Below are 27,993 nucleotides of genomic sequence, written 5' to 3'. Positions count from 1 at the left end.
TTTCAGAGAGGTGTTCATTTTCTTGAGACGCAATCTTTAGGTTTCAATGGTTGACTGCTTCATGATAGATTATGTATTCGTTAGTTTGTTTTGTTACCGGCCTTTGCCTTTTTTTAACAAAAAAAAAGAATAATAAAATAAAAAATAAAAAAGATAGAGAGATGAAAAGATGATAAAGTAAGAGAGAGAAAAAATATATTACTAACTTTTACTAGAAAATTCTCAACTATTATAGAACATCTCAAAATCGCAAAATCACTTCACTACTATTGTAACGCCCCGTTTTTCTAAACCTAATTTGTGAACCCTAAAGTACTTGAATTCAATGCTATTAATATTGCGAAGTCCGTGAATTAATTGTTGGTGAATTTATTTGTTGAGTGGAATTGTTGGACTAGAGATTTGTGAAATAGATGACTGAGCGAATTTAATTAATTCCTGTCCGTGAGGAATGTTTATTGGACTCAATTCCGTGTTGGATCCGATAAATTAAATAAATACTATAAAAATCCAGTCCGTGATAAATAAATTGCGGACTGCACAATGTAATATAAAATACAATGGGCTGTGAATTAAACTAAACTAATTAAAATAAAATATCTTTAATTCGAATTTTAATTAAAGATTCTACGCAGATTTTTCTTCCTCGTGATGAGATTTTCCTCCTCCGTGATCTGTAAATAAAATATTAAACAAATCAAAATAAGTAAACTAACGTCCAATTTGAAAGAAAATAAGAAAAATCGCCCCACTCCCTTTCCCACGTTGAAACCGCCTCTCTCTCCACTCACTCCATAAATCTCTCCTACATCTAAACCAAATCACCTCCTCTCTATACGTTCATCAATCAATTTTCCTATTTTTCCCATCTCTGCAACAAGATCTCATTTCTCTGAAATCCACGACAAACCTTGAAGAATTGCCGAATTCTCAATCCAGTCTCAACCGTGGTAATCAATTTCCTAATCAACTCATATCTAATTTCTTTTGTTTCAATATCAAAACATCGGTGATTTCTTCTAACAGAGATTGAAACCCCAGGTTCAAAGAATCTCCCTTTTCACCCTTGTGAACTCCACAACCAAGTCCAATTAACGGAGGTAAAATTCCTACCCAGTTTCAAACACGAATTATCGCATTCCCCATTTATTCAAGCAACAATTGAGTTTCTATTATATTAATTGACTTTATGCTTATAATAGTTGATGATGGTAATTAAACGTTAAGCTAATATAACCATACCAAACAATTACCTTTCGGGCTAGCAATCGGGGCTGGGTAGGGGTAGTTTCGGAACTGTTTGGGGCGAGTTCGGGTAGCTGAGCGAACCGGCGACGATGGCAGCGGCTGGCGGCAGCAGCAGCTCCTCCCGGCGACGAAGGCAGCGGCTGGCGGCAGCAGCAGCTCCTCCCGGCGAAGGCTGGACGAACGACGAGCAGCAGCGGCAGCAGTTCAGGAGGCAGCGTGTCTGACGGCGGCGGCGATGGCGTGACAGCAGCGACAGCAGCACCGTTCACCTTCGGTAAGTAGCAGCCGCCGGCGTGAGGGTCGTCGCGATGGATTCCTCGACGGAGGGGGTATTGGCCGTCAATTCGGGATGTGAGGTTGGGGAAGACGACGGAATTTGAGTTCTTCGTCAATTGGGGTTATGTTTCAATTGAAAAAAAAAAAGAGAAAGGGGAGAAGGGAGTGAAGGCCGATAGATGGTGGAAGGATAGAGTTGGGCCTTTTGTTTTTTTTAAAAAAGAAATGGGGCATTACAAATTAAATTGGATGATTTATTTAGTTTGGGCTTCATTTAAATTGCTTTGGGCTCTAAAATTTTAGTTTGAGATATAAGGTGGTGAGTTGGGCTTTTTAATTAAATCTTTGGGCTGATAATTAATAGTGACGAATTATTTAATTAATTCCGGAATATTTCAACGAATGAATAATTATATCCTAAGTCCGAAATAAATATAGTTCGAGGGGGAAAACGCTTGCGATAATTTAATTATACACTTTTATCATTTTGGGGATTTTATTTCGATTTCAAGAGGGAAATTACGAGGAGCCATCGGAGCGTTTATTGACGTAAGCGGCTGACCGGCGTCGCACGCGACGCCTTGGGCGGCCGCCGAATAAACGAAAAATCGAGAAAACGAGATAAAAGATTTAAACTAGGGTGCATGCATTTTATTTATTTAATTGGAAAGCATGTTGATATATGTATTATTTAAATTCTAAAGGTGAGACTTCGCAAGGGAATCGAGATACCAAAGGGAAGGAAGTGTAGAGAATTAAGCAATTGAGGTGGGCTTTCTTTTAAATAAGGACAACGTCCTAAGTATTTTATCGATGGAAATGAAACTGTATTTATCATGCTATGGTTTGATTTTTACGTGCCTATCTGATGGGGCTTTATGCCATTATTATATAAATCGAATTCGGGTCCTTGTAGGGCCGCAAACCCTACTTGGGCTAGTGTACACCTATGGTAGACCGTGTGCTAGCGTACGGGCTGGCCGGTCTAGTGGCTTGGTTTGTGGCCACATTCCAAGTCATGTATTGGCAGATATGGTAAACGTCTATGGGAAAATGACTGATCAGTCGATGTTTGGAACGGAAATGATTTTGAGTGCCTCGGGCATTTCTAAAGCTAAACCCCGATGGTTACTCGTGAATGGCATGATAAATTACTCTTTATTGAAAATATTTTCGGCATGAGCCACTGAGTATTCTTATAGTACTCAGCCCTGCATGTGTTTTCCCTATGTGCAGGTTGAGCGGCGACGAGGATGTGGTGGTGTTGAGCAAGTGAATTTAAGATATTATTATTATCTCTGAACCTTGAGAGTCGTTGTGTCCTCACACATGGCGTCACTCTTTCTCTTGGTCGTTTCCGCTGTGACTTTTCAATTATTCATGTTTTATTTGGGCCGACAGCTTTAATTGTTAGGATAATGGCTTTTCCGAATTTCTTGTTGGATAATATTAAACTCTTGGTTATTTAATTGGATATTAATAGTTGGTCCAACTTGTGTTGAAATCCTTATCTTTTTCGTCTGTTTATTAAATTCTTTTAATCACGATCGCCCGTATTTATTAACCCTAAAGGGCGGTCGTGACAGTTTGGTATCAGAGCCAGGTTTCTTTCCGCTCTGGACCCAAGAGTCTTTTTGAGTTATAGTCTACCCCTGTATCGATAGACTAAAGTGTTAAACGTCGAAGGCTCAACACCACAACTTGTCACGCCCAACCACGAAAGAAGATGTAAGAATACTTTGGCGACTTTTGAAATGAATTACTGAAATTTTTGAAATTCGATGGAAAAATGGTTCCTTGAGAATATGGCAAGTTTGGGCCTATTGGAAATTTAAAGTAAATGCTATGGCTTTTGGAAAATGATGTGGTCATATGAGACGTGAGACACTATGGGAGTATGTGATTGAAGGTGTTGAATGTGGTAAATATTGAAGTGTGAATATGAATCGCATGCTTGAGGCGGAGATTTGTTATTATATGTCTGAGCTGCGAATTTAACTTGAAGGACATACATGTTGATTACTTGAGCGGCAAATTATTATTTTTATGCCTATGTGGTCGAAATTGCATGATTACGAAACTGTGAATGCAAAGCATGATGAGTGCACAATTACAATTTTGTGATTGTGATAAAGATGTCCATGAACTGTATGATTTACAAAATGTGATTCCATGGACGATGGATTGACTGAGTTACTATTTTAAATATTAATACACGCTGGATGAAATGCTATGGAATGCCAAATGGTTTATATGGATAAACATGTTTGACTGCGCAATATATGAATGACGTTTTATAATTCATGATTGATGAAGTACGAGGTATTGTATAGAATCATTGTGAAAGTGAAATGTTGAATTTTGAACTTCGTTGCAAATGTAGAATCCATATGAAGTTTGAATTAAGCAATGATCGAATATATGTATAAGTATGAGACTATGAACTATGTCTGGAAAACATAGAGTGCCTAAGAAGTATGCTAGGTCGAACGTGCTCGAACACAGTTGTAAACTGATAACTACAATATCACTTTCCTAAGTGATGGGACAAACGAAAACATATACTTCGAACTAGACGGAATATTGTAATTGCTTATTGTCTTCCCTGGATGATAAGAACAAAACGAAAGGAAGTTTCTAACGAGATCAAGACAAGAAGAAATGTTAGGTGATGTATCCTTACAACGACGAGATTTTGTGCATGCAATCAAATAAAGTGAATGCAATCGTGCATAACATGTTAATGCGACGACGCGTTACAAATATGACAACACTTATGACACGTTAAGGCCGGGAGGGTTATTACCATGTTTTAATGAGAATGACCGCTATGGCGTGCCAAAAACAATATGAAGGTGTGATCTTCAAGGACAGTTAATTGTTGTAACGACACCAAGAATCTTGACTTCGAATCTAGAGTTTTCGAGAACGCATCTATTATCTTCGGGAAATGACGGAGTGCTACCTTTGTAGCTAGAATGGACGAATTTAATTGACAGTACTTACTTGGATTCTCATAAATTTCTTTCTATGAAGCTCCTTGACAATGGTATTCTTTTCGTGCATTTAAAACCTTTGATTGACCTGCAATTTGCAAGTGATGCATCACTGTTTCTTTTAATGAAAGTAGTGCCTCATTCTTGTTCCTCTTGAGTCATTTTCGGAGCCATTCTAATCAAGGGCAATGTCAATAGTGCTCCTCATGTTGAAACCCGTTCTGATCCAAGTAAGACTGTTAAGTAGATTTCCAAATTCTTGATACAAGACTCTCAAGGAAGACAATGGCTCGATCTCTGCAAACACATATGAGGAATAAGTTTCAAGAGACACATACAAAATGATACACCAGCAACACGCAGAGTCGAATATTTACGCATCTATGCTTAGTTGTAGCAAGCAGCCAAAGAATCGAATGTTATGTCATACCAGACATTAGGTCTTGAGAAACAAAAAGTCGAGAGAAGCCGTGTACACCAAATTATCACGTTTTGTGGCTCAGAATTTATGTAAGTGGTTTGATCAAGGGATATACGGATAACAACAGAAAGTTGTGAGTCGGAGTATTCAAGATCGTCGCATAAGAGCATCACTGTATGATAGTATTGGAATGAAAGTACGAGCACCCTGATAGATTATGATATACGAATGAAGGTCGTCGACGAGAGGAAATCATCCAGCAAGTGGCGAAATTGAATCAACTAAAATGAGAAACAATCGAGGGGAGAAACGCGTGCAAGCACCATCACCATCACCTCCTCCACCTAAGCCAGAATGGCATACTGAATAGTTTTGCTAAAGCAAAATCCTCCTATCTTCGATGGGATAGGAGAGCCAGTAAAGGCCGAGACTTAGATACGCGCAATGTAGTGGATCTTCGAATTCTTCAAGTGCACTAAGGAAGAGAGGTTGATTTGTGTAATCTACCAACTCACGGATTCAGCCGACTCTTGGTGGAACAAGCAAAGGACCATGACCACTAAGCAAGTGGATACATTGACATGGGAAGACATTAAGACGGAGATATACAACAAGTATATCCTAAAAAGTTACCGAAAGGCGAAGGCGGCTGAGTTTTATAACTTAACCCAAGGACGCATGTCGGTGACGGAATATGATCGCGCGCTCTGCGATATAACCCAGTATGCACCTGAACAAGTTGACACTGAGTATAAACTGGCCGAAAGGTTTCGTGAGGGTCTAAGGCATGAGATAAAGATGGCATTAGCCAGTCGTGGAATACTTACATGCGTTGGATCATTGATCCGAGTGCTAGACGTGGAGGAAGCTATGCCCAAGGAGAGGGCGATGTGAAACACTACACTGGCACTGCCTCCACCACATTCTTCTCGAGAGAAGAGAAAGTGGGATGAGAATAAGGCTCCCTATGAAAACAAGGGATACCAGCCCATCAAAAACCAACCAAAGTATAGGGGAGTACTGGCTGCACCGAGTCAGATGGGTGATTTTCGACCCAAACCCCCTCAGTGCATCGTTTGCTCATACTATCATTTTGGGAAGTGTAGAATTCATAATATTATCAAGTTTTTTTTAACTGTAGTAGATATAATCACTTTTCTAGAGAGTGTCCAAGCAAAAATGTGGGGACGGAGTTAAGGGAGAACAATCAAGGACCCCGTTAGCAGTTAAGAGGGGATATTGATATAATTTTGGGAATAAATTGGTTACCCTTGTATTTTGCCACTAATCGTTGTAAGGGGAAACAAATATCATCACAAGCCGGGGAAAGGAACCAATCGTGTATCATGGAACCACGATGAATAGAAAAATGTCTAACATCTCCGCACTCCAAGCCACTACAATGTTAAGAAATGGGCGCCCTGCCTATCTGGTATATCTACAAGGAGATGAGAAGGAGGAAAGGAAAGTGGAGGATGTCGCTGTGGTACGAGAATTTCCAGACGTCTTTCCTGAAGCTTTACCTGACCCACTGCCAGATCGACAATTGGAGTTCACAATCGACCTAGAGCTAGGGTCGGCACCGGTGTCTAATGCCCCATATCGAATGGCGCCTAAAGAGTTGGAGGAACTCAAGATGCAACTTCAAGAGCTTATGGACTTGGGTTTCATTAGACCCAGTGTTTCACCGTGGGGCGAGCCTGTGCTTTTTGTGAAGAAGAAGGATGGATCGATGAGAATGTGCATCGATTATAGAGAGTTGAACAAGATGACTCTCAAAAACAAATATCCACTGTCGATGATAGATGATCTATTCGATCGACTGAGAGGAGCCGGTGTGTTCTCAAAGATGGACTTAAGGTCCGAATACCATCAATTGAGAGTCCGAAAAGAAGACATACCGAAGACTGCTTTTCGCAAGAGATATGGTCACTATGAGTTCGTGGTAATGTCGTTTGGATTGACAAGTGAACCTGCAGTATTCATGGGTTTGATGAATCGAATATTCCATCCATATTTGGATAAATTCGTTTTGGTCTTCATAGATGATGTACTCGTCTACTCGAAGGATGAGAAGGAACACGAGGAACACCTGCGAATCAAATTCGAGACGTTAAGGAGTGAGAAACTGTATGCTAAATGCAGCAAGTGCGAGTTTTGGCTTAATGAAGTGAACTTCCTTGGCCACATAGTGTCGGCGGAAGGAATACGAATGGATTCCGCCAAGGTTGAGGCAGTACAACAGTGGAGAGCACCTTCAACACCAAACGAGAATAGATGATTGGTTTGATCAGCTTCGACGAGTTGGTGTCTTTGTGAAAATGGATTTGACATCTGAATACCATCAACTGGAGTCCGACAAGATGTACCCAAGACGGCTTTCCGAACTAGATATGGTCATTATGAGTTTATAGTGATGCATTTCGGATTAACAAATGCCCCGGCTGTAGTTATGGACCTTATGAATCATGTGTTTCATCCATACTTGGACAAGTTCGTCTTACTCCTCATAAACGGTGTCCTTATCTACTCAAAGAACGAGGAGGAACATGAAGAACATTTGAGGACTACCTTGGAGAAGTTAAGGGCCGAGAAACTCTACGCCAAGTTCAGTAAGTGTGAGTTTTGGCTCAAAGAAGTGAATTTCCTTGGGCACATAGTGAGCACAGATGGAATTCGAGTAGACCACGCAACGGTGGAAGCTGTACAGAAATGGAAAACACCAACCACACCTAACGAAATTCAGAGTTTCCTAGGACTGGCGGAATATTATCGGAGATTCATCGAGGGATTTTTAAGATAGCAAGGCCAATGACTCAACAACTCAAGAAGGGGGGTAGAAGTTAATTGGACCCCAGAGTGTGAGGCAAGTTTTCGATTGTAAGGAAAAGCTAACTGGTGCACCGATTCTAGCTATGCTAGAACCTGGAGTGAACTACGTGGTATACACTGACACTTCGAAGGTGGGACTTGGATGTGTGTTGATGCAGAACAACAAAGTGATTGCTTATGCATCACGACAATTGAGGCCACACGAGTTGGACTATCCAACCCACGAATTGGAGTTAGCAGCGGTAGTACACGCCTTAAAGATTTGGAGACATAAGTAAATCTTTGAGCCGGAAGGACCATTTCCAATTGGCTACCTTTATCACCAAAGACGAAGCCTGATTCGCGAATTTAGCAAGATGCGTTTGGAAGTGGTGAGAACACCTGAAACAGTGGAAGCCTAAATCGCCACTTTAGCTATTGAACCTGATCTAAGGTCGAGAATCATTGAAGTACAACGGATGGATGCGAAATTGGAGGAAATTCGTGTAGAAGTGCGAACCGGTGAATCTGGGAATTTTAGTGAAGAAGGTGACAATACCCTTACTTTCGAGGGAAGGCTATGCATACCGAATAACGAGGAACTCAAAAATGAAGTTATGAGTGAAGTGCATGAGACTCCTTACACCGCCCACCCAGGAAGTACGAAAATGTATCAAGATCTAAAGAAGTCCTTTTGGTGGAATGGTATGAAGGGTGACATCGCAACATTCGTCGAGAGATGTTTAGTCTGCCAGCAAGTGAAGATTCTACATCAACGACCGTATGGGAAGCTACAACCATTGGAAATCCCTGAGTGGAAATGGGAGCACATAGCCATGGATTTCGTGACAGGTTTGCCAAGGACTCTGAGAGGGAACACCGCCATCTGGGTAATTATAGATCGACTTACCAAGAGTGCGCATTTCATACCGATTCTCATAAGCTATGGGTCCAACAAACTGGCTCAAATCTACATAAGGGAGATAGTTCGATTGCATGGAGTCCCAGTAACTATCACGTCTGACCGTGACCCGAAATTCACATCAAGATTTTGGGTAAGTCTACAGAAGGAGCTTGTAACCAAATTGAAATTCAGTACAGCGTTTCACCCGCAAACCGATGGACAGTCCGAAAGAACAATCCAAACTCTCGAGGATATGCTGAGAGCCGTGGTACTCGACCGAGGAGGAAGTTGGGAGGCAGCACTACCACTGATTGAGTTCGCCTACAACAATAGCTTTCAGGCAACGATAAACATGGCGCTGTATGAGGCACTGTACGGAAGAAAGTGTAGATCGCCGCTCTACTGGGACGAAGTTGGCGAGAGAAGAATACTTGGACCTGATGCAGTTGAAGAAATGGTGGGAATCGTTCGACAAATTTGTGAAAGGATAAAAGAAGCTCAAGACAGACAAAAATCATACGCGGATGTCCGACGAACTGAATTACAATTTCAAGCTGGCGACAAAGTTTTCTTGAAATTATCCCCGTCAAAAGGGATAACACGATTTGGTGTTAAGGGCAAATTGAAGCCGCGATTTATTGGGCCTTATGAAATTCTTGAAGGAGTGGGCCCCGTTGCATACCGATTGGCGCTACCACCAAACCTGGGGAATGTGCACAACGTTTTTCATGTGTCGCAGTTACGGAAATACGTGTTTGACCCAAAGCACGTGATTCATTTTGAGGAAGTCGCGTTGAATCCAGATTTAAGCTACGAAGAGAGACCCCAATCCATTTTGGACCGAAAGATCCAAGTTGTGAGAAATAAAAATGTTGCTTGTGTGAAAGTACTATGGGAAAATCATGGGCATGAAGAAGCTACGTGGGAGAATGAGGATAAAATGATGGAATTGTATCCAGAACTCTTTACTCGAGGGTAACAAATTTCGGGACGAAATTTCTGTTAAGGTTGATAGGATGTAACGCCCTGTTTTTCTAAACCTAATTTGTGAACCCTAAAGTACTTGAATTCAATGCTATTAATATTGCGAAGTCCGTGAATTAATTGTTGGTGAATTTATTTGTTGAGTGGAATTATTGGACTAGAGATTTGTGAAATAGATGACTGAGCGAATTTAATTAATTCCTGTCCGTGAGGAATGTTTATTGGACTCAATTCCATGTTGGATCCGATAAATTAAATAAATACTATAAAAATCCAGTCCGTGATAAATAAATTGCGGACTGCACAATGTAATATAAAATACAATGGGCTGTGAATTAAACTAAACTAATTAAAATAAAATATCTTTAATTCGAATTTTAATTAAAGATTCTACGCAGATTTTTCCTCCTCGTGATGAGATTTTCCTCCTCCGTGATCTGTAAATAAAATATTAAACAAATCAAAATAAGTAAACTAACGTCCAATTTGAAAGAAAATAAGAAAAATCTCCCCACTCCCTTTCCCACGTTGAAACCGCCTCTCTCTCCACTCACTCCATAAATCTCTCCTACATCTAAACCAAATCACCTCCTCTCTATACGTTCATCAATCAATTTTCCTATTTTTCCCATCTCTGCAACAAGAACTCATTTCTCTGAAATCCACGACAAACCTTGAAGAATTGCCGAATTCTCAATCCAGTCTCAACCGTGGTAATCAATTTCCTAATCAACACATATCTAATTTCTTTTGTTTCAATATCAAAACATCGGTGATTTCTTCTAACAGAGATTGAAACGCCAGGTTCAAAGAATCTCCCTTTTCACCCTTGTGAACTCCACAACCAAGTCCAATTAACGGAGGTAAAATTCCTACCCAGTTTCAAACACGAATTATCGCATTCCCCATTTATTCAAGCAACAATTGAGTTTCTATTATATTAATTGACTTTATGCTTATAATAGTTGATGATGGTAATTAAACGTTAAGCTAATATAACCATACCAAACAATTACCTTTCGGGCTAGCAATCGGGGCTGGGTAGGGGTAGTTTCGGAACTGTTTGGGGCGAGTTCGGGTAGCTGAGCGAACCGGCGACGATGGCAGCGGCTGGCGGCAGCAGCAGCTCCTCCCGGCGACGAAGGCAGCGGCTGGCGGCAGCAGCAGCTCCTCCCGGCGAAGGCTGGACGAACGACGAGCAGCAGCGGCAGCAGTTCAGGAGGCAGCGCGTCTGACGGCGGCGGCGACGGCGTGACAGCAGCGACAGCAGCACCGTTCACCTTCGGTAAGTAGCAGCCGCCGGCGTGAGGGTCGTCGCGATGGATTCCTCGACGGAGGAGGTATTGGCCGTCAATTCGGGATGTGAGGTTGGGTAAGACGACGGAATTTGAGTTCTTCGTCAATTAGGGTTATGTTTCAATTGAAAAAAAAAAAGAGAAAGGGGAGAAGGGAGTGAAGGCCGATAGATGGTGGAAGGATAGAGTTGGGCCTTTTGTTTTTTTAAAAAAGAAATGGGGCATTACAAATTAAATTGGATGATTTATTTAGTTTGGGCTTCATTTAAATTGCTTTGGGCTCTAAAATTTTAGTTTGAGATATAAGGTGGTGAGTTGGGCTTTTTAATTAAATCTTTGGGCTGATAATTAATAGTGACGAATTATTTAATTAATTCCGGAATATTTCAACGAATGAATAATTATATCCTAAGTCCGAAATAAATATAGTTCGAGGGGAAAATGCTTGCGATAATTTAATTATACACTTTTATCATTTTGGGGATTTTATTTCGATTTCAAGAGGGAAATTACGAGGAGCCATCGGAGCGTTTATTGACGTAAGCGGCTGACCGGCGTCGCACGCGACGCCTTGGGCGGCCGCCGAATAAACGAAAAATCGAGAAAACGAGATAAAAGATTTAAACTAGGGTGCATGCATTTTATTTATTTAATTGGAAAGCATGTTGATATATGTATTATTTAAATTCTAAAGGTGAGACTTCGCAAGGGAATCGAGATACCAAAGGGAAGGAAGTGTAGAGAATTAATCAATTGAGGTGGGCTTTCTTTTAAATAAGGACAACGTCCTAAGTATTTTATCGATGGAAATGAAACTGTATTTATCATGCTATGGTTTGATTTTTACGTGCCTATCTGATGGGGCTTTATGTCATTATTATATAAATCGAATTCGGGTCCTTGTAGGGCCGCAAACCCTACTTGGGCTAGTGTACACCTATGGTAGATCGTGTGCTAGCGTACGGGCTGGCCGGTCTAGTGGCTTGGTTTGTGGCCACATTCCAAGTCATGTATTGGCAGATATGGTAAACGTCTATGGGAAAATGACTTATCAGTCGATGTTTGGAACGGAAATGATTTTGAGTGCCTCGGGCATTTCTAAAGCTAAACCCCGATGGTTACTCGTGAATGGCATGATAAATTACTCTTTATTTAAAATGTTTTCGGCATGAGCCACTGAGTATTCTTATAGTACTCAGCCCTGCATGTGTTTTCCCTATGTGCAGGTTGAGCGGCGACGAGGATGTGGTGGTGTTGAGCAAGTGAATTTAAGATATTATTATTATCTCTGAACCTTGAGAGTCGTTGTATCCTCACACATGGCGTCACTCTTTCTCTTGGTCGTTTCCGCTGTGACTTTTCATTTATTCATGTTTTATTTGGGCCGACAGCTTTAATTGTTAGGATAATGGCTTTTCCGAATTTCTTGTTGGATAATATTAAACTCTTGGTTATTTAATTGGATATTAATAGTTGGTCCAACTTGTGTTGAAATCCTTATCTTATTCGTCTGTTTATTAAATTCTTTTAATCACGATCGCCCGTATTTATTAACCCTAAAGGGCGGTCGTGACAACTATAGAACAGAGATAGTACTTTCCAGGGACAAGAAAGATAGAGAAACGAAGAAAACGCGACAACTCAGTTAATTCACGGAATCATATGTGGGCGTAGCGCCTTGGCACCTGATACGGTTACAACACTCCCGACACCTATGGACGCGCTGGTGCTGACGGAAGAGGCATTGGAGAATAGCAGCGAAGAACAAGAAACTGTGACAGAGGAACCAAGACTCTCCAGGAGACAAGTGCAGAAGTCGGAGTGGTTCAAGGATTATGTTTCACGTTGATTTTGTTATTTTTGTGTTTTATTATTTTTGGATATTGTTGCTTTATTTAATTTTGGAACATTTTTTAGTCGAGCGTATTATAAGCTCCGTTTTGGGTTTTCTTGTTGGTTCTTTCCCGGAATGATCGAGTCGAACCAAACCTTGGGTTCTTAGAATTATAAATAAGTATTCTGTGCATTGAAACACCAAGATATCAATACAACAAAATTATAACCCTAGTTGGGCGGAACCCTAGGCTACTCGACGGGAAGTTCCCGCGAACGAACCTACCCCTTATCGGGCGAACTCTCGCCATCTCCGGTACGAGTAACTTCGTACCAACTGGTGCTTTCACTTGTTCTCTTCCTTCCGTGGTGTATCGTCGATCATGATAGTAAGCAACTCCAACGCTGCTAGGCCAGAAGGTAGCGGCACGACCCCGCCGCCACCATCTTCGGGTGTGACGTCCAGTTCACCGGTGGACGCGCTGTCGTCCCAATTGGTTCAACTCACCACTGTGATTAGCGAGTTGACGGCCCGAATGGATAGCCCTGATTTTCGTCCCAGCGACGCGTTTAGCACGGGTTGCCCGCTGCCGGTGCCGCCTTTCTCCGTGGCTTATTCGGTGCCTTCAACAGGTCCCTTACCGTTGTTTACATACACGCCCACTCTCTCAGTCGGCGTTCCCTCCATGGGCCCCACTCGGCCGCCGTTTTCTTCTTGGATGCCCCAAACCTAGGCATGCCCCAACCGGTCTCCTTTCCATCCCAGGTATTTTCGGACGCTGGGAATGCGATCACGACGACCACTAGGTCTCAGCCGTGGCAGTTCGGCCTCCCCGATCAGAGACCGCTGGACAGGATGCCTCTATCTCGTCCTCAAATGGTGAGCCCTTCCTCCTGTTGGGGCCCACCGCGGCCTTTCGGACCGGGCAACACGGGTCCTGGCAACCAAAAGCCACATAAGGTCAAGATTGAGCCCCCGCGATTTGACGGTACGGAGGTTAATAATTGGAAATGGGGGTAGTCCAGTTCTACTTTGACCATGTGGGCACTCATGAGGCGCAACGATTACACTATGTGATCATGCTTTTTGAATCGGTTGTCGCGGATTGGATCTGGAATTACTGCTCTAGCCACGAGTTTGTGACATGGTATGAATTTCTGGATGATGTGCGACATCGCTTTGACCCTCAATGTTACGTCAGCCACATTGGCCTCTTCAAGAAACTGCAACAGCCAGGTACAGTTTCTAACCATCAGTTAGCCTTTGAAAAGTTACAAACCAAGGCTGTGGGTGTTCCTTCTCCATCGATTGGCCTCCCTAGCCGCAGCCTTCGCGCTAGTGGTCCAGATTGCAGCCTGCAGACCTGAACTATCCCAGCCTCCGTCCTCATTCTCTCACCGGTAGTGGCAACCACGGGACACCCGCCCGCCTACTCTACCGACGGCACCGAACTGCGCGGTGAAGATGGTTAAGGCGGAGGGGCCTTTGGCGCTTTACAAAGGATTCATTCCCATGGTTTCGAGGCAGGGCCCTTTCACCGTTGTTCTATTCGTCGCGTTAGATCAAGTTAGCAAATTATTCAAGGATTTGTAAAATTAGTTAGTTATGAAAATGTGGAGTCACAATTCTTTGATTCTTTATTTACGAGGAAACATGTTTTGAATACAAAAATTCACAACTTATGAATACAGGTATTGTTTGTTTATGCTGATGGCCATGAGCTATTGGCCTTTTCTTTCTTTCCCTTTTCAAATTAATTAGAACATTCATTTTTCATCAAACCAGTTCTGCTCTCTCTGCCATTCCTACTTCTCCAGTTACTTCAAATCCTGGCCGTGCAACGAGCAGATCCAGTCACGTTCAAGCCCCTCGTCTCTAATAGTAGTAGTTGCCTCTCTTGTTGTTCGTCAAATCTTTGCAGAGCATTGACCGCACTTCAAGAATGCACCGCGGGGGCTCCAAGTCCTTCTCCAGCAGCGCGTTGCCCATCAACTGCTGCATCTGTGATGCAAACGCGTCGTCTAGAACCTGAGATTTTCAAAAGGGAAACAAGTAAATGCTCAGCTCATTCAAAAGAAACGCGGCATTTCAAACACCGTACATTTACTGCAACTCGCGAGGCTTTGTAACACGACCGGTTCTCCTTCTTGCCTTCTAGAAACTTCAAGACGTCCTGCATTCAAGATTTCCGTGAGATTGGACTCGATAACATTAAAATTCGATAATCTGATCTGACAGAAAGTTCGACCTGGCCCATTCGATCCCAGAAACCACAACAGACCATCACAAACACTTGAGCTTCAAGCACGCTGTGCAACTGATTGATTGTATTAGTCAGCATCTCCTTCAAAGGCTGCATCCTCTGCCTCAAATCGGACTCTATCACGTTTTCCTTAGCGTCTTGAATTATTTTCTTCAGCTTCGTCACATTGTGCAGCTTCGTCTGTTCATCAAGTACACAAACAGATCAGATCATAAAATGCATTCACTACTATGTTATGCAGCTCATAAACAAGATGATATTCAAGTTTATGGAAAACACGCACATTTTCAACGAGCTTATCTACGACAGCCTGTGCGTAAGCTCTGAATTTGGACCTTATCATTACTGTAATCTCGCTCAGTTTCTCTCCGGGGACCATGTTCCCGACTTCAGGCATGCACGAGCCCCACTGCTTCAACTGCGCTTCTATCTGGGGGCGCAGACTGTCCAGCATCCTTTTCATCGAGTTCAGAAGGACGCCCAACTGAGAGACGCCGTGTTAGTTTTCTTTGGAATGATAAAAGAAAATGCAAGAAACAAAGATAACTGTACCTCAGCAGTAACAACATAAGGAGGAGAATTTCCCTTTGTGAATTTCTGGACATATTTGAGGCCAAATCTCTTATTATTCGTGTTTTCTTTCAATAAAGATAGGACGTCAGCGTACTGCTTCTCCAAGGTCTCAACCACGGTCTTCTCAACATCTGCTATGGCCTATCAAAAGCAAACAATCGAACATTAGTCAAGAAAGGAAAACTGAGAAGCAACAAACAATCCTCAGAAGAAGGTAGGAACGGTCTCTATACAGTTTCCAAAGCAAAAGTATATTCCGGCCAGCGACTGATAATCACATCATATTCAGTCAGGGTCTCCTTTATCCGGCCATAGATATCATCGATGAATGGAGTTGTCGGAAAGGAGGCGGACTTTACCTGCATTATCACATCAGTTTTCAGTTATAGTTGAGATTTCAAGATTCACCACCAAGATTCCCAATGAAAGCACAGTTTTGTAAATACTGAACACATCTGACGATGAAATTACCCTGTCGAGTTTGCATAAATCGAGTAAAGCAAGACGTTTATCTTGGATCCAAATGGTTATGTACAGATGAAACAGCTCTTTAGCATCAACCCCTCCTTTGATATAACTGCAAGAAAGTTGTCACAAAAATGATATCAAAACTCTCACAGTAAGCAATATAATCAACCACCAACGACCAGTTACCTAATATTCCACAAAGAAAGATCCCTTTGAAAATCGGCCGTAGCTACCACAAGTTCTGCAACCGGAGGCGAAGGACCGGAAGGAGGGCAAGATACAAGGAACTCTTTTAATCTGTTGTAGAGTTCTGTGCTATATATTGATGATGAGAGGTTTGGAAGGTCTATAAAACTGCCGAGAAAGCCAGAAGCAGTGAGCATATGAGTTGATACATTAATTGTTTGAAGAAACACAAATTTGAAACATTTAGCTTCAAATTCTCACCTAGGAAGAAGATCTTGCTTATGGATTTCAATGTCTGTTAGGATCTCATTGCGGATGTTCAAGCAAAGTGTTTTCATTTTCTTATATGCTGTGGAGACGGCCAAGGGATCCAATAAAATGTTTTCGTTATTGGTCGAAATGAACTCATCAGTTTCTGACAAGTGCCTCCTTGACCTTTTTCTCGTAGCATTCTGCAAAGAAACGTCACAGTTATTGTCAAAATGGAAATATTAAGAGACTACAGTTTGAGCTCAGGCATCTTCTCACTTGGAAATATCTGCACAGCTTTAACTGCACCTCAGGTGAAAGAATGTCGTGCAGCATTTTGTAGAGCTTCAAAGCTGGATCAAGCGCAGGTGCGGCCACTCCTGTGGCAGGTCCGAATACATCTTTAATACCCGACGGCAATGATTCGTCAAGTGACTTGTAATTCTCGAAGACTACAGTGAGTATCTGCTCAATTTGATCAGAAACTTCTCCCAGAAGACGGACCTGATCAGTAAAACAGTCCAGACGTTCAACTAGATGCTATAACCAGCAAACGAAAAAAATGATAACAAAACGACAACTTGCCACATAACGACCTACCTCTTGGTGACTCAATGTGTGCTTACTTTTGTCTTTGATTACCACGGGCAGCAGGAAGTCATGCACCAAGTCAAGACAATCTGCTGTTGGTGTGGCGACATCCATAACGTATGAAAGGTATCTAAACGATCGAAAAGCAAGAATATGTTTAACAATTGTGGAAACATATATAGCCGTTTCAAGTAACCAACAATGCACATTTATATACCTGAGCTTTGTGTATGCATCAGAAACACCAAAATAAGATGCAAATTCATCCACCAACCATTTCCACGAACCATGTAGCAACAAGTTTCGTTGCTGAAACAGTTGGACTTTCATCGCAGTCTCCAAAACACAATCGTAAGCGATAGTCTCTGCTACAGATGTACACTGTACATAACACATAGTTAGTGATGCCCCTCTCGCCGAAGGATGGAATATTTTGAACGAAAATAGGCGTTAAGCATGAAACATAAAACATCTGCATATACCTTATAACCATTTTCATCTGCAGTGGTTGAATAGTTGATGTATAACTGTATTTTCCCAATTTGTTCGTGCTCTGGTTCTCGAGATATAATACACTGACGATGCTTCTCCCCCTGCATCAAAACAAGCAAAAAAACTTGACCCCTTCAGACACACAAACGGATTTGTTTCAGAAACAATAGAAAACCAAACACTAGGTCAAGATACAGTACCGATTCATCAGCAATGTCAGCCACCTGAACAAGAGCATGCCCACAATACTTTCCCTTTGAATCTTGGACTTCGATTATCAAATCATCTCCAAATCCATCTGGCAAGCTGCACATCAAGAGCAGAAAAATTCACTTATGCATGAACTGCCAAACATAAGAAATAACGGAAAATGAGAAACAAAACATACAAGACACGTGTTTCACCAGATCCCGGTTGCATTCTCAATGCATCCTCTTCAGGCGAACTTTTCAATCTCAACAAACAAGAATATGATTCTGCAATTAAAAATAAGATTTACAATCCGAGTAGAAGTTAGATTGGATGAGAAACAATACTCCATAATTGATATATGAGTGAATGTAAGAAACCTGCATACCTTGTACCAATTCATAAGTTGATGAACTTTTACGCCAAGCATTAAAGCCGATTTTAATGAGCTTGGGTACTTCTCTCAAGTACCTACGAGTCCCAACAATTACGTGTGCAACTCTTTTATGCAATAATGAGCCGTTTAAATTGACAACCGGGGTTATATTTTGTGTCCGCAATGCCCTTGTCTCGGAAGACACAATCGATTTCACATTTGATAACCTTTGCTGAAATGTTTCCAGCTTCACCATGGATGAAGACTTTAAAGATGTAAACGTGCAACCAGTGGGTTGCTCCATCCCCATTTTCACTTTACGAACTGAAAAATAATAGAAAAATGTTATACAGTTAAATACACGCCATGCACAAAAGCAGAAAACAATTTTCTTGCAAAACCACATATAGACCTTGAACTTTAATCTTCCCGATGGTTTTCTTAGACTTTACAAAAGCACCTTCACCCACAAGTTCAGAAGGATCTTTCCTCATCAGCTCTTCCTCTGATTGTAATAATATATTTCTCAACCTGCAAATTTAACAAGGAAAGTTAATGTAACAAGAGATATACCAAGATCTGCTTTGGAAGCTAACATGATCAGTATATGCAGCAGAAAATTAAAAACAAAATCCGGAGATTATCTTACCCAATGCATCCCTCAGCAGCGAACATTCATTTTCCAAAAAGGGAGGAGCTTCCATACAGCCCCTTGCCCACGAGTGAAGGCATAGCCGGACAGATGCATCATAAGATAAAACAGCATACCAGTTGCCTAGACCACTGCATATAGTTTAGATGAATTAACAAGTATTAGAAGATTTGCTTTCACGAAAAGAAGCTAAATGAGAACTATAAACTTCAAGATCTTTCATTTTCATCAGGCATAAAGAATCCGGATGTGCCTATTACAATATTTACTAGCAAGATTACCTTGCATGAAATGTAGGATATCGACCGCTCAAAGGATGAGAAGATACAGCTGCATTCCTGGAAAATGTTCCTTTTTTAGTTCTAAATCTTGAAAGTTGTTATGTAATATCCTCTTATGGAATTGTGGAAGGCATAAGGTTTACCTAGCAGGCACTTTAGAAGTTTCAACGTCTACAGCACCCGGTATTGCGCCCTTGTACTTGTCCGATTCATTCTCGGCTGCAGATGTTCCTAAGCAAGGATTCTCATCAGTGCTAACAGCCGGAAGTTCTTTAGAAACTCGACTTTGATGCTGAAACGACCCAGCTAGCGGAGGTGCACTTGGAGTGTCGTCATCAGAGAACTTATCCTGCTCGTTCACATTGTTCGAATCCTAAAGGAAGCACATAGTAAAAAGAGTCATACCATAGTTAATCACAGGAGAAATAATGATCACTTCCAAAATAAAGCAGAATTGATCACTTAACTACTGTAGGGAGTTTATTAAAACCATTGAATTCGGAATATGGTAAAGTAGCTCCCGGGTGGGGAACGACTCCATTGATGGGTGTCGCAATGGCTCTATTTGCGGTATTTCTATCTATTATTTTGGAGATTTATAATTCTTCCGTTTTATTGGATGGAATTTCAATGAATTAAATCTATAAGCAACTCAAAAATACAGGCATTTGTGGCTTCAATGCGAAAATTGTTATGCATTAAATTATAAGAAACTTTTATATCTTTTCAAATAAACTCCAAACACCAAATAAGATTCTATAAACCTGTCTCAAGGTTTGCCTGTTTGGCTGCACACTGGTGCTAGATGGATCAGCCCCTGCATTGTACCGTTTCTCCACTGAGACGCTGTTGCTACTAGTGGTGTCTGCGGTCGAGTTCACTTCCGAGCTAGTGACAGATTCAGACGACTCATCATAAGCAGAGCCACGGTGCCCTACTACAACTCTGTCATAATAATTCCCTGGTGCATTGGCCACTTTATCATCCTGAGGCGATGCCTCAGGGGAGTCGCGAGCACCATAGCCCCCACCCTCGGAATCAGAGGTGTCCATCGAATCCGAGAGGCTCTCGATCATACGGCTAACAGAGGGCATATGTCCACTGCGAAACTTGGAAACGGAGGGCAGCCCGAGGCTATTGCCACGGTACCTCATCCCCACCGCTGAATCGGAACGAAGCTTGTGTTTGGCCATTTCCCTGTAAATTACTTATCCACCTATTCATAACATACCAAATTCAAGATTAAATGATGCAATTATAACCCAAAAATGCACAATTTAACTAACAATCATATAAATTTATACTCAAACTTGCATTTTGTCAGACAAGTAACAGGCAACAGCCAGAGAGGAAATTCAAAATTGCACTCAGATTAGGATATTAGCAGCTACTAATTTGGTAAATCCAATTTCCAAATGCAAATTGAATATCACCATAAATACCAACTTACAATATGAATTGAAGAGAGCAAGTTTCTGTGTCTACTGTTGAAGAAGCTCTGGGTTTTGGTTCAGCTCAATTTTGAAATTCTGTGAAGCTGTTTCTATAATGAACAAAAAAAGGGGGATAAAACTGAGGGATTTTCAAAAATCTTGTTTTTAGCAACGGCAAAAAGAAGACGTTATTAAGTAATGGAAAAATGGATTTTTAATGGGAATGGTTCATTTATTTATTTTCCTTTATAAGTGAAAGTTATTTTTTTTAGTAAACCTTTTTTGATGTTCAAACTGGTGCAATTTGAATTACTGAGCTTACTAGTAGCATAGTTTATTTACATGGGCCCCACGGATAATAAAGTGTGTTTTGGAATAATTGTTTTTTTCTTAGAGATAGTGTTTCACTATTAGGTATGGTTACTAATTTTCAAAATAAAGGGGGATTGTGAATTGGCGACAGCAAACTTACAATTTAAATTTGAAGCAATGCCACGCACTTTGTAAAACTATGCAGTGTGTGGGCCCACAATAAAACTTGTATCGCAAAAATTGCATCAGAGCACCCACCATGGGACGCCCTATCGCGCAACCTAAGGCGCGCCCTATGGCTCGTCACGTCAGCAGTTTTATCCTCCTACCCTCCCACCTGCAATGGGGCGCCTTGCATTTTATTTTATTTGAATATTTAAATAACAAAAAATTGGGAAAAAACTTCATTTCATATATAAAAATTAATACATTACAATACGAATTAAAAAATTACGCAAACTCAACGACGGCGGTTACGGGCCCAAACTTCTTCAATCATGTAGTTCATGAGTTGCGCATGGTCTTGTTGGTTACGCATTGAGGCCTGTCTAGCTAGAACCTCGTCGAAGCCCGACGGCAATCCTCTAGCGGGGGGCTCGGTCGCCGTGCTGGACGAGCTAGATGCACCGTCATCATCGTTCCACTCGGTGATGCTCCCACCTTCATGTTCGACTATCATGTTGTGCATAATAATGCACGCATACATGACGTCGGCGATGATTTTCTTGAACCAGAGACAAGCCGGCCCTTTCACAATTGTACACCGTGCTTGGAGCACAGCAAATGCCACCAACTTTAATGTTTGATTAATAAAGTGAAAGAAAGAAAGAAAAAAAATACATGGGAAGTAGTGTTAGAAGTGTTAGATTATCATTAATTATACACTAAATATCATTTTGTGTGTAGATAATTTCTTCAATTATACTACATATTCAAATTCATTCCTCGTCTCTAACAACAAGAAATTTTAAAATACCACCAACTTTAATGTTTGATTAATAAAGTGAAAGAAAGAAAGAAAAAAAATACATGGGAAGTAGTGTTAGAAGTGTTAGATTATCATTAATTATACACTAAATATCATTTTGTGTGTAGATAATTTCTTCAATTATACTACATATTCAAATTCATTTTTTTGTATTTTTATATGACATAACATTAAATATGGGTATATATGGTAGCTACTGCAAAAATATTATATATTCAAAAATTGTGTAAAATTTGAATTTGATACAATAAAATTACTTTTGGTATGATATATAGTATAAAATAGTTAAGAGTTTGGTGTAAATGATTTAAGATGGTGCCAGCATATATCCATATTATTAGTAAGGGTTCATTTATAGGAGTAATTGAATTCACAAAATATTATAGGAGTACTAATTCTAATGGTAAAAGTTGTAACTCAAAATGATGGGTAAGGTTTTAAGGAATGGATGTGATATATTATACTTTAGTGGCAGACTTGGGAAGGGACATGGGGTTCCAAGGGACGAGCTCTTTCTACTTTTGTTCTAGTCTAGTAATGGAATTCCATTTTAATGAAGAGGTTTAGATGTATTCCGACTCAGGGAGTGACGCACAACAATTATGCGTCGTTATTAATGAACGACGCACAACCCTTATGCGTCTTTGGTTAATGACGCACAAGGGTTATGCGTCGTTCAAAGACGCATAAGAATTATGCGTCTTACCCTAGTGACGCATAACCATTATGCGTCACACTAGTAAGTATTTCCGCCTATCACCCGGGTGACCCGGGTTCGATCCCCGGCAACGGCGTAATTTTTTAAGTGATTAGTATTTGATAAAAATGAGTTATTCTAAACATTTATTTTTGGCAAATAGATATTACTCTTATAAAAGAATTATGCGCCTTTGCCGGAGATCGAACCCGGGTCACCCGGGTGACAGGCGGGAATGCTTACCAGTGTGACGCATAAGGGTTATGCGTCATTAGGGTAAGACGCATAATTCTTATGCGTCTTTGAACGACGCATAACCCTTGTGCGTCATTAACCAAAGACGCATAAGGGTTGTGCGTCGTTCATTAATAACGACGCATAACTGTTGTGCGTCACTCCCTGAGTCGGAATACAACTAAACTTCTTCATTAAAATGGAATTCCATTAACATGCATTACCCAAAAAAGAATTGTTCCTCCAAGGGACCCCCAACAATTTTACAAAAATTAAGGGTATTTTAGTAATTTCATATTAAAAAATAAATTAATACTATTATTTAGTATTTAAGTGGGATTAACCTTCACTATTAATCGGCAGATTCTGCACAATCCACTCCAATTGTTGTGCGCCGTATTCTATTCTTTCTTTTTAATTCTCTATCTCTCCCCTTCTTGCTTAAAACATTTTTATTCTTGAACAAAGTATTTTTTTCAATACATTATTTTGATATTGATTACTTCTATTATAAAATAAAATTTGATGTACATATAATTAAAAGTGAAAGAAATTGTAAGTAATTAACAGAGAACAATGGAGAAAAAGTGAGAAAATGATGAAAAATTGTGACTAATTGTGATGAAGTTCATTAAGAATTCTCTACATAATAGTATGGGAAATCAACTGTTACAGGATTGTTTAGTTCCTTATATTGAAAATGATGTATTTGTTAATGTTACTAATAAAACTATAATGCAGCGATGATAAAGATAGAACAAAAGTGTTATGATATGATTGAATGTTGACTTTTATATTTATACATGTGATTTAATTTATACTCCCACTATTTTTAGATCGACTTTTCGTTTAGACTGACTCCCAATCCCACTACCGCTACCACGCGGCGCACTATTCCGATATACTCCCTCTGTCCCGTTAGAAATGAAACGTTTTCCTTTTTGGTATGTCCCATTAAAAATGAAACGTTTCTAAAAATGGAAACAATACTCTCTCTACTTTTTCTTTTCTCTTACTTTACTCTCTCTTCATTAACTCACAAAACAACACTACATAAAATCTCGTGCCGAAAAGCAAATGTTGCATATTTAATGGGACGGAGGGATTACGTGATATTATTGTTAAAGACTAGATTAGATACGGCAAATTGAATTTTGGGTTTTGAAGTGAATCATGTGAGAGAAGAGCCTATTGAAAAGTTTTAGTGTTTAACCCTAATCCCAAAAAGGAAATCTTTCACCTTCGCATACTTTATGCAAAAATGCAACTCTGTACTAGGTACCAAAAATCATTTTTGATACTTTGTGATAAAAATAACCCTAGATACTAAACACGTGATTTTTAAGCTATGAAGGGTATCAAACATGTGATATTTTTTCTTCCTTTTCTCTTTCTTTTTTCTTCTTTATTTTCTATTTCTTCTTCTTCTTTATCTCCCTTTCTTCTTTCTTTTTTCTACTTTAGTTTCTATTTCTTCTTTATTCTATTTTTCATTTCTTCTTTACTTTTTTAGTGTGATATAACGAGCTCGAAATAATAGGGTATGTTTTCCGAAACTAAAGATTGTATAAAGATTGTACAAATTTTGTATGACACTAGATGATAAATATAATGACCGAAAATTAAAAAATCTCCATTTTGAAATTCATATAAATAATACTACGAATGACAATCCAAATTAATAGCTATCAATTCAAAACAAATAAACCAAATCATAATCCACAAATCACCTATCATAAGTTCTTAAAATGCAATTCTAAATTGAAAAATAAAATAAAGTAGTATCAAGTCTTAATTCACTGCCCCTAAATAATTGGTCATCTAATAATTGAAAAATTAGCACATATTTTTAACTCGGCAAGTTTTAATTATATTTAAATTAAGATATTAAAATTGAAACTAAACCTACAACTTGAAGTTCGACACAACAAATCGGACTCTGGCTCACCATATTCGCGATACGGGTCGAAAAATTCAACATTGGCCAGCCAAACTACTCAATTGTCGTCGTCGTCATCAAGAATGATGAAGTCTGAAACTTTTCGTTTTCCTTTAGACCGACTCTCAATCCCACTACAGCTACCAAGTGGCGCACTATTCCGATACATTTTGGTGATATTATTGTTAAATACTAGATTAGATACGGCCAGATGAATTTTGGGTTTTATGGTTTTGAAGCTTGTTGCCGTTTGAAGGTCTTGAGAGAATTTCTGCAAGAAAAAAGTCGAAAATACTTCAAATGATAATAACTTGTAGTTAACGGAAATTTGAAAAAGTTTGCGTAGCAAAAAAACGTTCTCTCTACTCAAAATAGAAGTAGAGTAGTTATAGCTGTATACCCAAATTGACAAAAATAAACTATTTTTTGGGGAGGAATGAAGTCTTACGTTTACCTTCATAAAGAATAAAAGAGGAGCTAGTGAATTGGCTAGTGGTAGAACAAAATACTTGAAACAGAATATCTAATCCAAATTAAGTTGAAATATTAAATTTGATTTAATCTTTTTTAGATTTTGATTCGAATCGGTTTAAATTTTTTTAACAAAATTCCGTTTTTCACTTTGTTTCAAACCAAAAATTGAATTTAGTTTTAATATAGACTTAAATTTGATATTTCGATTTAACGTTATATATTTTAATATTAAATTTAAATCCAAATTTTATACTCTTTGTATTTATTCTTTAGTTCATTTTTTAAAATTATGAACGTACTAATTTAAATAATATAAACACTACTAAACTTAAGGAAGAATTACCGCCATTTTACATCAAACTAGTGTTACCACCCGTGCTATGCACGAGACAAAAGATTTTCAAACAAAGAAGATATATTTACAACTTATTAAATATACTTAAAGAAATTATAGAAATCAAGAATAGAAACTATTTAAATGTTGTATCATAAGATTATAAAGATTTAAAAAAAATACTTTTACTTCTACATCTATCAATCCACTATAAAGAAACATTTCACAATAATAATACAATTGAATTATACAAATAAAATATCAGTTATAAGGATAGAAACAAAGGGCATGCGGGAAGGAAACAGAAATAGAATATACAAACAAAGAGGATTAAGAATTACTAAATGCCAAAGGAAATAAAGAAAATTATTTGAAAAATAAATAGTTCATTTTACAATCGATCAACAAAACATAGAATTCAAACATCTTTTCATGAATAAAACATAGAATTCAAACATCTTTTCAACAAAATCGTTAGAAACATTTCTCTTAAAGCATAATAGAGTTATAAAGATATACTTTATAATCTACAAATAAAAAATGAATGCCCTTAAAAATTCATAATATTAACATATTTATAAAAGAAAATAGAAAACATACACTACCAAACGTTATGCATAATGCACTCTTTGAATAGAAGCTCTTGAATTTTGTCACTATCATAATAATATTAACAAAGTTAACGATAAAAATAGTTATTGAAGTAGTATACCTATGGTCATTAGACCTTACATAAATACAAAAATTAATATGATTCAATCCAAATAATAATAAAAAAATACCTCTTTAAAGATGACGAAACAAAATTGCTCTCATCCGCAGAAGATGTGTCAAGTTCATCACGAACAACCTCACTTATAATAATAGGACTTTCAACGGATCCAACAACATTGGCTTCAAAAAAAATTTAATTATTAGTACAATGGAATTAGAATTCAAGGAGTACTATTATAAAAAATATAGCAAAACCGAAATATTCATAGTTTTTTAAAATTTAACATAATTATTCAATTAAAGCATAATAGAATTATAAAGATATACTTCCAAAGAAAATGGCCCAAACATAATTTATGACATAATTATTCAATTAAAGCATAATAGAATTATAAAGATATACTTCCAAAGAAAATGGCCCAAACATAATTTATAGAACCACCCAAATAAAATGGAAGAATACAACAACCCAATGAATAAATATGCTACAATGCTACTGCTTGAATATTGCAGATTTGAAAGGAAACAACTAAAAATATGGAATGCAGAAGATCTATTCAAAGCAGATTAAAAGAGAACAAATCTGGGAAGAAAGAATGTGGAGGTAACTACCTAATATTTCAGTTGCTTGTTTCACTTGATAGTAATTTTGGAAGAATAGTAGGTTTTATAGAGAAAAAAATGTGGGCTTACATTATAAAAGGTGGGCCTGTTGTGTAATCCATATGCATGTTCCCTATAAAAAGTTAAAAACATAATCATAGAAAGGACCTTCTAAATAACACAAATAAAAGTATCAGATATAAATTATCATCCTTGAAAAATATTATTATGGTTAGTAAAATATTATTATGTAGTATTATATAATTAGGTTTAGTAAATCTTAGAATAAATAGAGTTTAGTATAGTCTGTCAATTGGAAACCCATTGCATTTAATAAATAGAATTTATTATACCCACCTGCAAACATAATATTACGATTAGTAAAATATAAATGATCAATATATTAGGTTAAGTAAATCTTAATATGCATCTCAATAAACAGAGTAAATAAGGCCTTGAAATCAAATACTTTAACTTTCAAAACAAATAAAATAGACTTAAAGTAATACATCAAATAAACAAACAAACAAAAAGATTCACCAAACAATAGAATTAAGGAGTAGCCGCCACGTGTCAATTACAAAAACAATGCATTTTATAAATAGGGCTAGCATAACCTAAAAAGATAGTAGCAGCTGCCTTCTTTGTGGAATTGTGGTAGTCCCTAATAGCCTAGACTGGTTCAGGAAGAAGTAGGACAAAAGAAGATAAAAAGGTATACTATTAAAACTTCATTCACAAAACGCATAGGGCTTTAAATTTGTTTCATATATAATATGCTTCATAAGACTTAATAATTGCTGCAAAAAAAATTTAAGAATAGCACCCCTCCAAAAATTTTAAAAATTGCATCCATACAATATCATACTTTGTCAATAACTTATTTTATGAAATAGAAAGATAGTAAAAGTGTATATATAATTTGTTTTCGTTTTAAGTTATGATTTCAGAAAAGAAAAATGCAGTTATGATTGTTGGTTCAAAATAGTGTTACTAATCTTGATTTTCATAAATTGACAGAATTCGATTAGTTTTATAATCATGCCCATGTAATATAGGAGTATATGTTATTATTCTGTCAATTATGAAACATATTAAGTTTATACTCTACAATTATGCGGGGTTGGAATACTTATTTTGATGACAAATATGGTTGAAGGGATAGTAGGAATTAGA

At 38.6% G+C, this 27,993-nt stretch overlaps 1 protein-coding gene and 3 long non-coding RNA genes across 5 annotated transcripts; 2 read left to right on the top strand and 2 right to left on the bottom strand.

The window, feature by feature from the left end:
- The first annotated feature begins 734 nt into the window (after positions 1-734).
- LOC121770896 lies at positions 735-3,031 on the top strand. Its single transcript, XR_006043875.1, has 4 exons — positions 735-950; positions 1,042-1,100; positions 2,229-2,292; positions 2,761-3,031. It is a non-coding gene; the product is annotated as an uncharacterized LOC121770896 (long non-coding RNA).
- A 7,015-nt stretch (positions 3,032-10,046) lies between these two features.
- Positions 10,047-11,572, bottom strand: LOC121770898. Its single transcript, XR_006043878.1, has 2 exons — positions 10,657-11,572; positions 10,047-10,077 (listed from the first exon to the last, which is right to left on the bottom strand). It is a non-coding gene; the product is annotated as an uncharacterized LOC121770898 (long non-coding RNA).
- On the top strand, positions 10,102-12,883 carry LOC121770897. 2 transcript variants are annotated; one of them, XR_006043876.1, is made up of 4 exons: positions 10,102-10,353; positions 10,445-10,503; positions 11,630-11,693; positions 12,162-12,883. It is a non-coding gene; the product is annotated as an uncharacterized LOC121770897 (long non-coding RNA). The 2 variants fall into 2 exon arrangements; XR_006043877.1 differs by lacking the exon at positions 11,630-11,693 and having other exon boundaries at positions 10,104-10,353.
- A 1,500-nt stretch (positions 12,884-14,383) lies between these two features.
- On the bottom strand, positions 14,384-19,146 carry LOC121770894. The gene is made up of 19 exons (XM_042167675.1): positions 19,090-19,146; positions 18,806-18,939; positions 18,569-18,687; positions 18,169-18,480; positions 17,980-18,067; positions 17,792-17,897; positions 17,582-17,692; positions 17,317-17,480; positions 17,109-17,229; positions 16,788-17,012; positions 16,521-16,711; positions 16,260-16,427; positions 16,077-16,182; positions 15,839-15,964; positions 15,585-15,746; positions 15,316-15,516; positions 15,018-15,212; positions 14,871-14,942; positions 14,384-14,797 (listed from the first exon to the last, which is right to left on the bottom strand). The coding sequence occupies exons 2-19, from the start codon at positions 18,829-18,831 to the stop codon at positions 14,645-14,647; spliced, it is 2,646 nt and encodes an 881-aa protein (XP_042023609.1). The 5' UTR covers positions 18,832-18,939; positions 19,090-19,146; the 3' UTR covers positions 14,384-14,644.
- Positions 19,147-27,993: the final 8,847 nt, after the last annotated feature.

This window comes from Salvia splendens, chromosome 16 (genome assembly GCF_004379255.2).
Source record: "Salvia splendens isolate huo1 chromosome 16, SspV2, whole genome shotgun sequence".
Lineage (NCBI taxonomy): Eukaryota > Viridiplantae > Streptophyta > Magnoliopsida > Lamiales > Lamiaceae > Salvia > Salvia splendens.
This window is presented reverse-complemented; position numbering and strand designations above follow the sequence as displayed.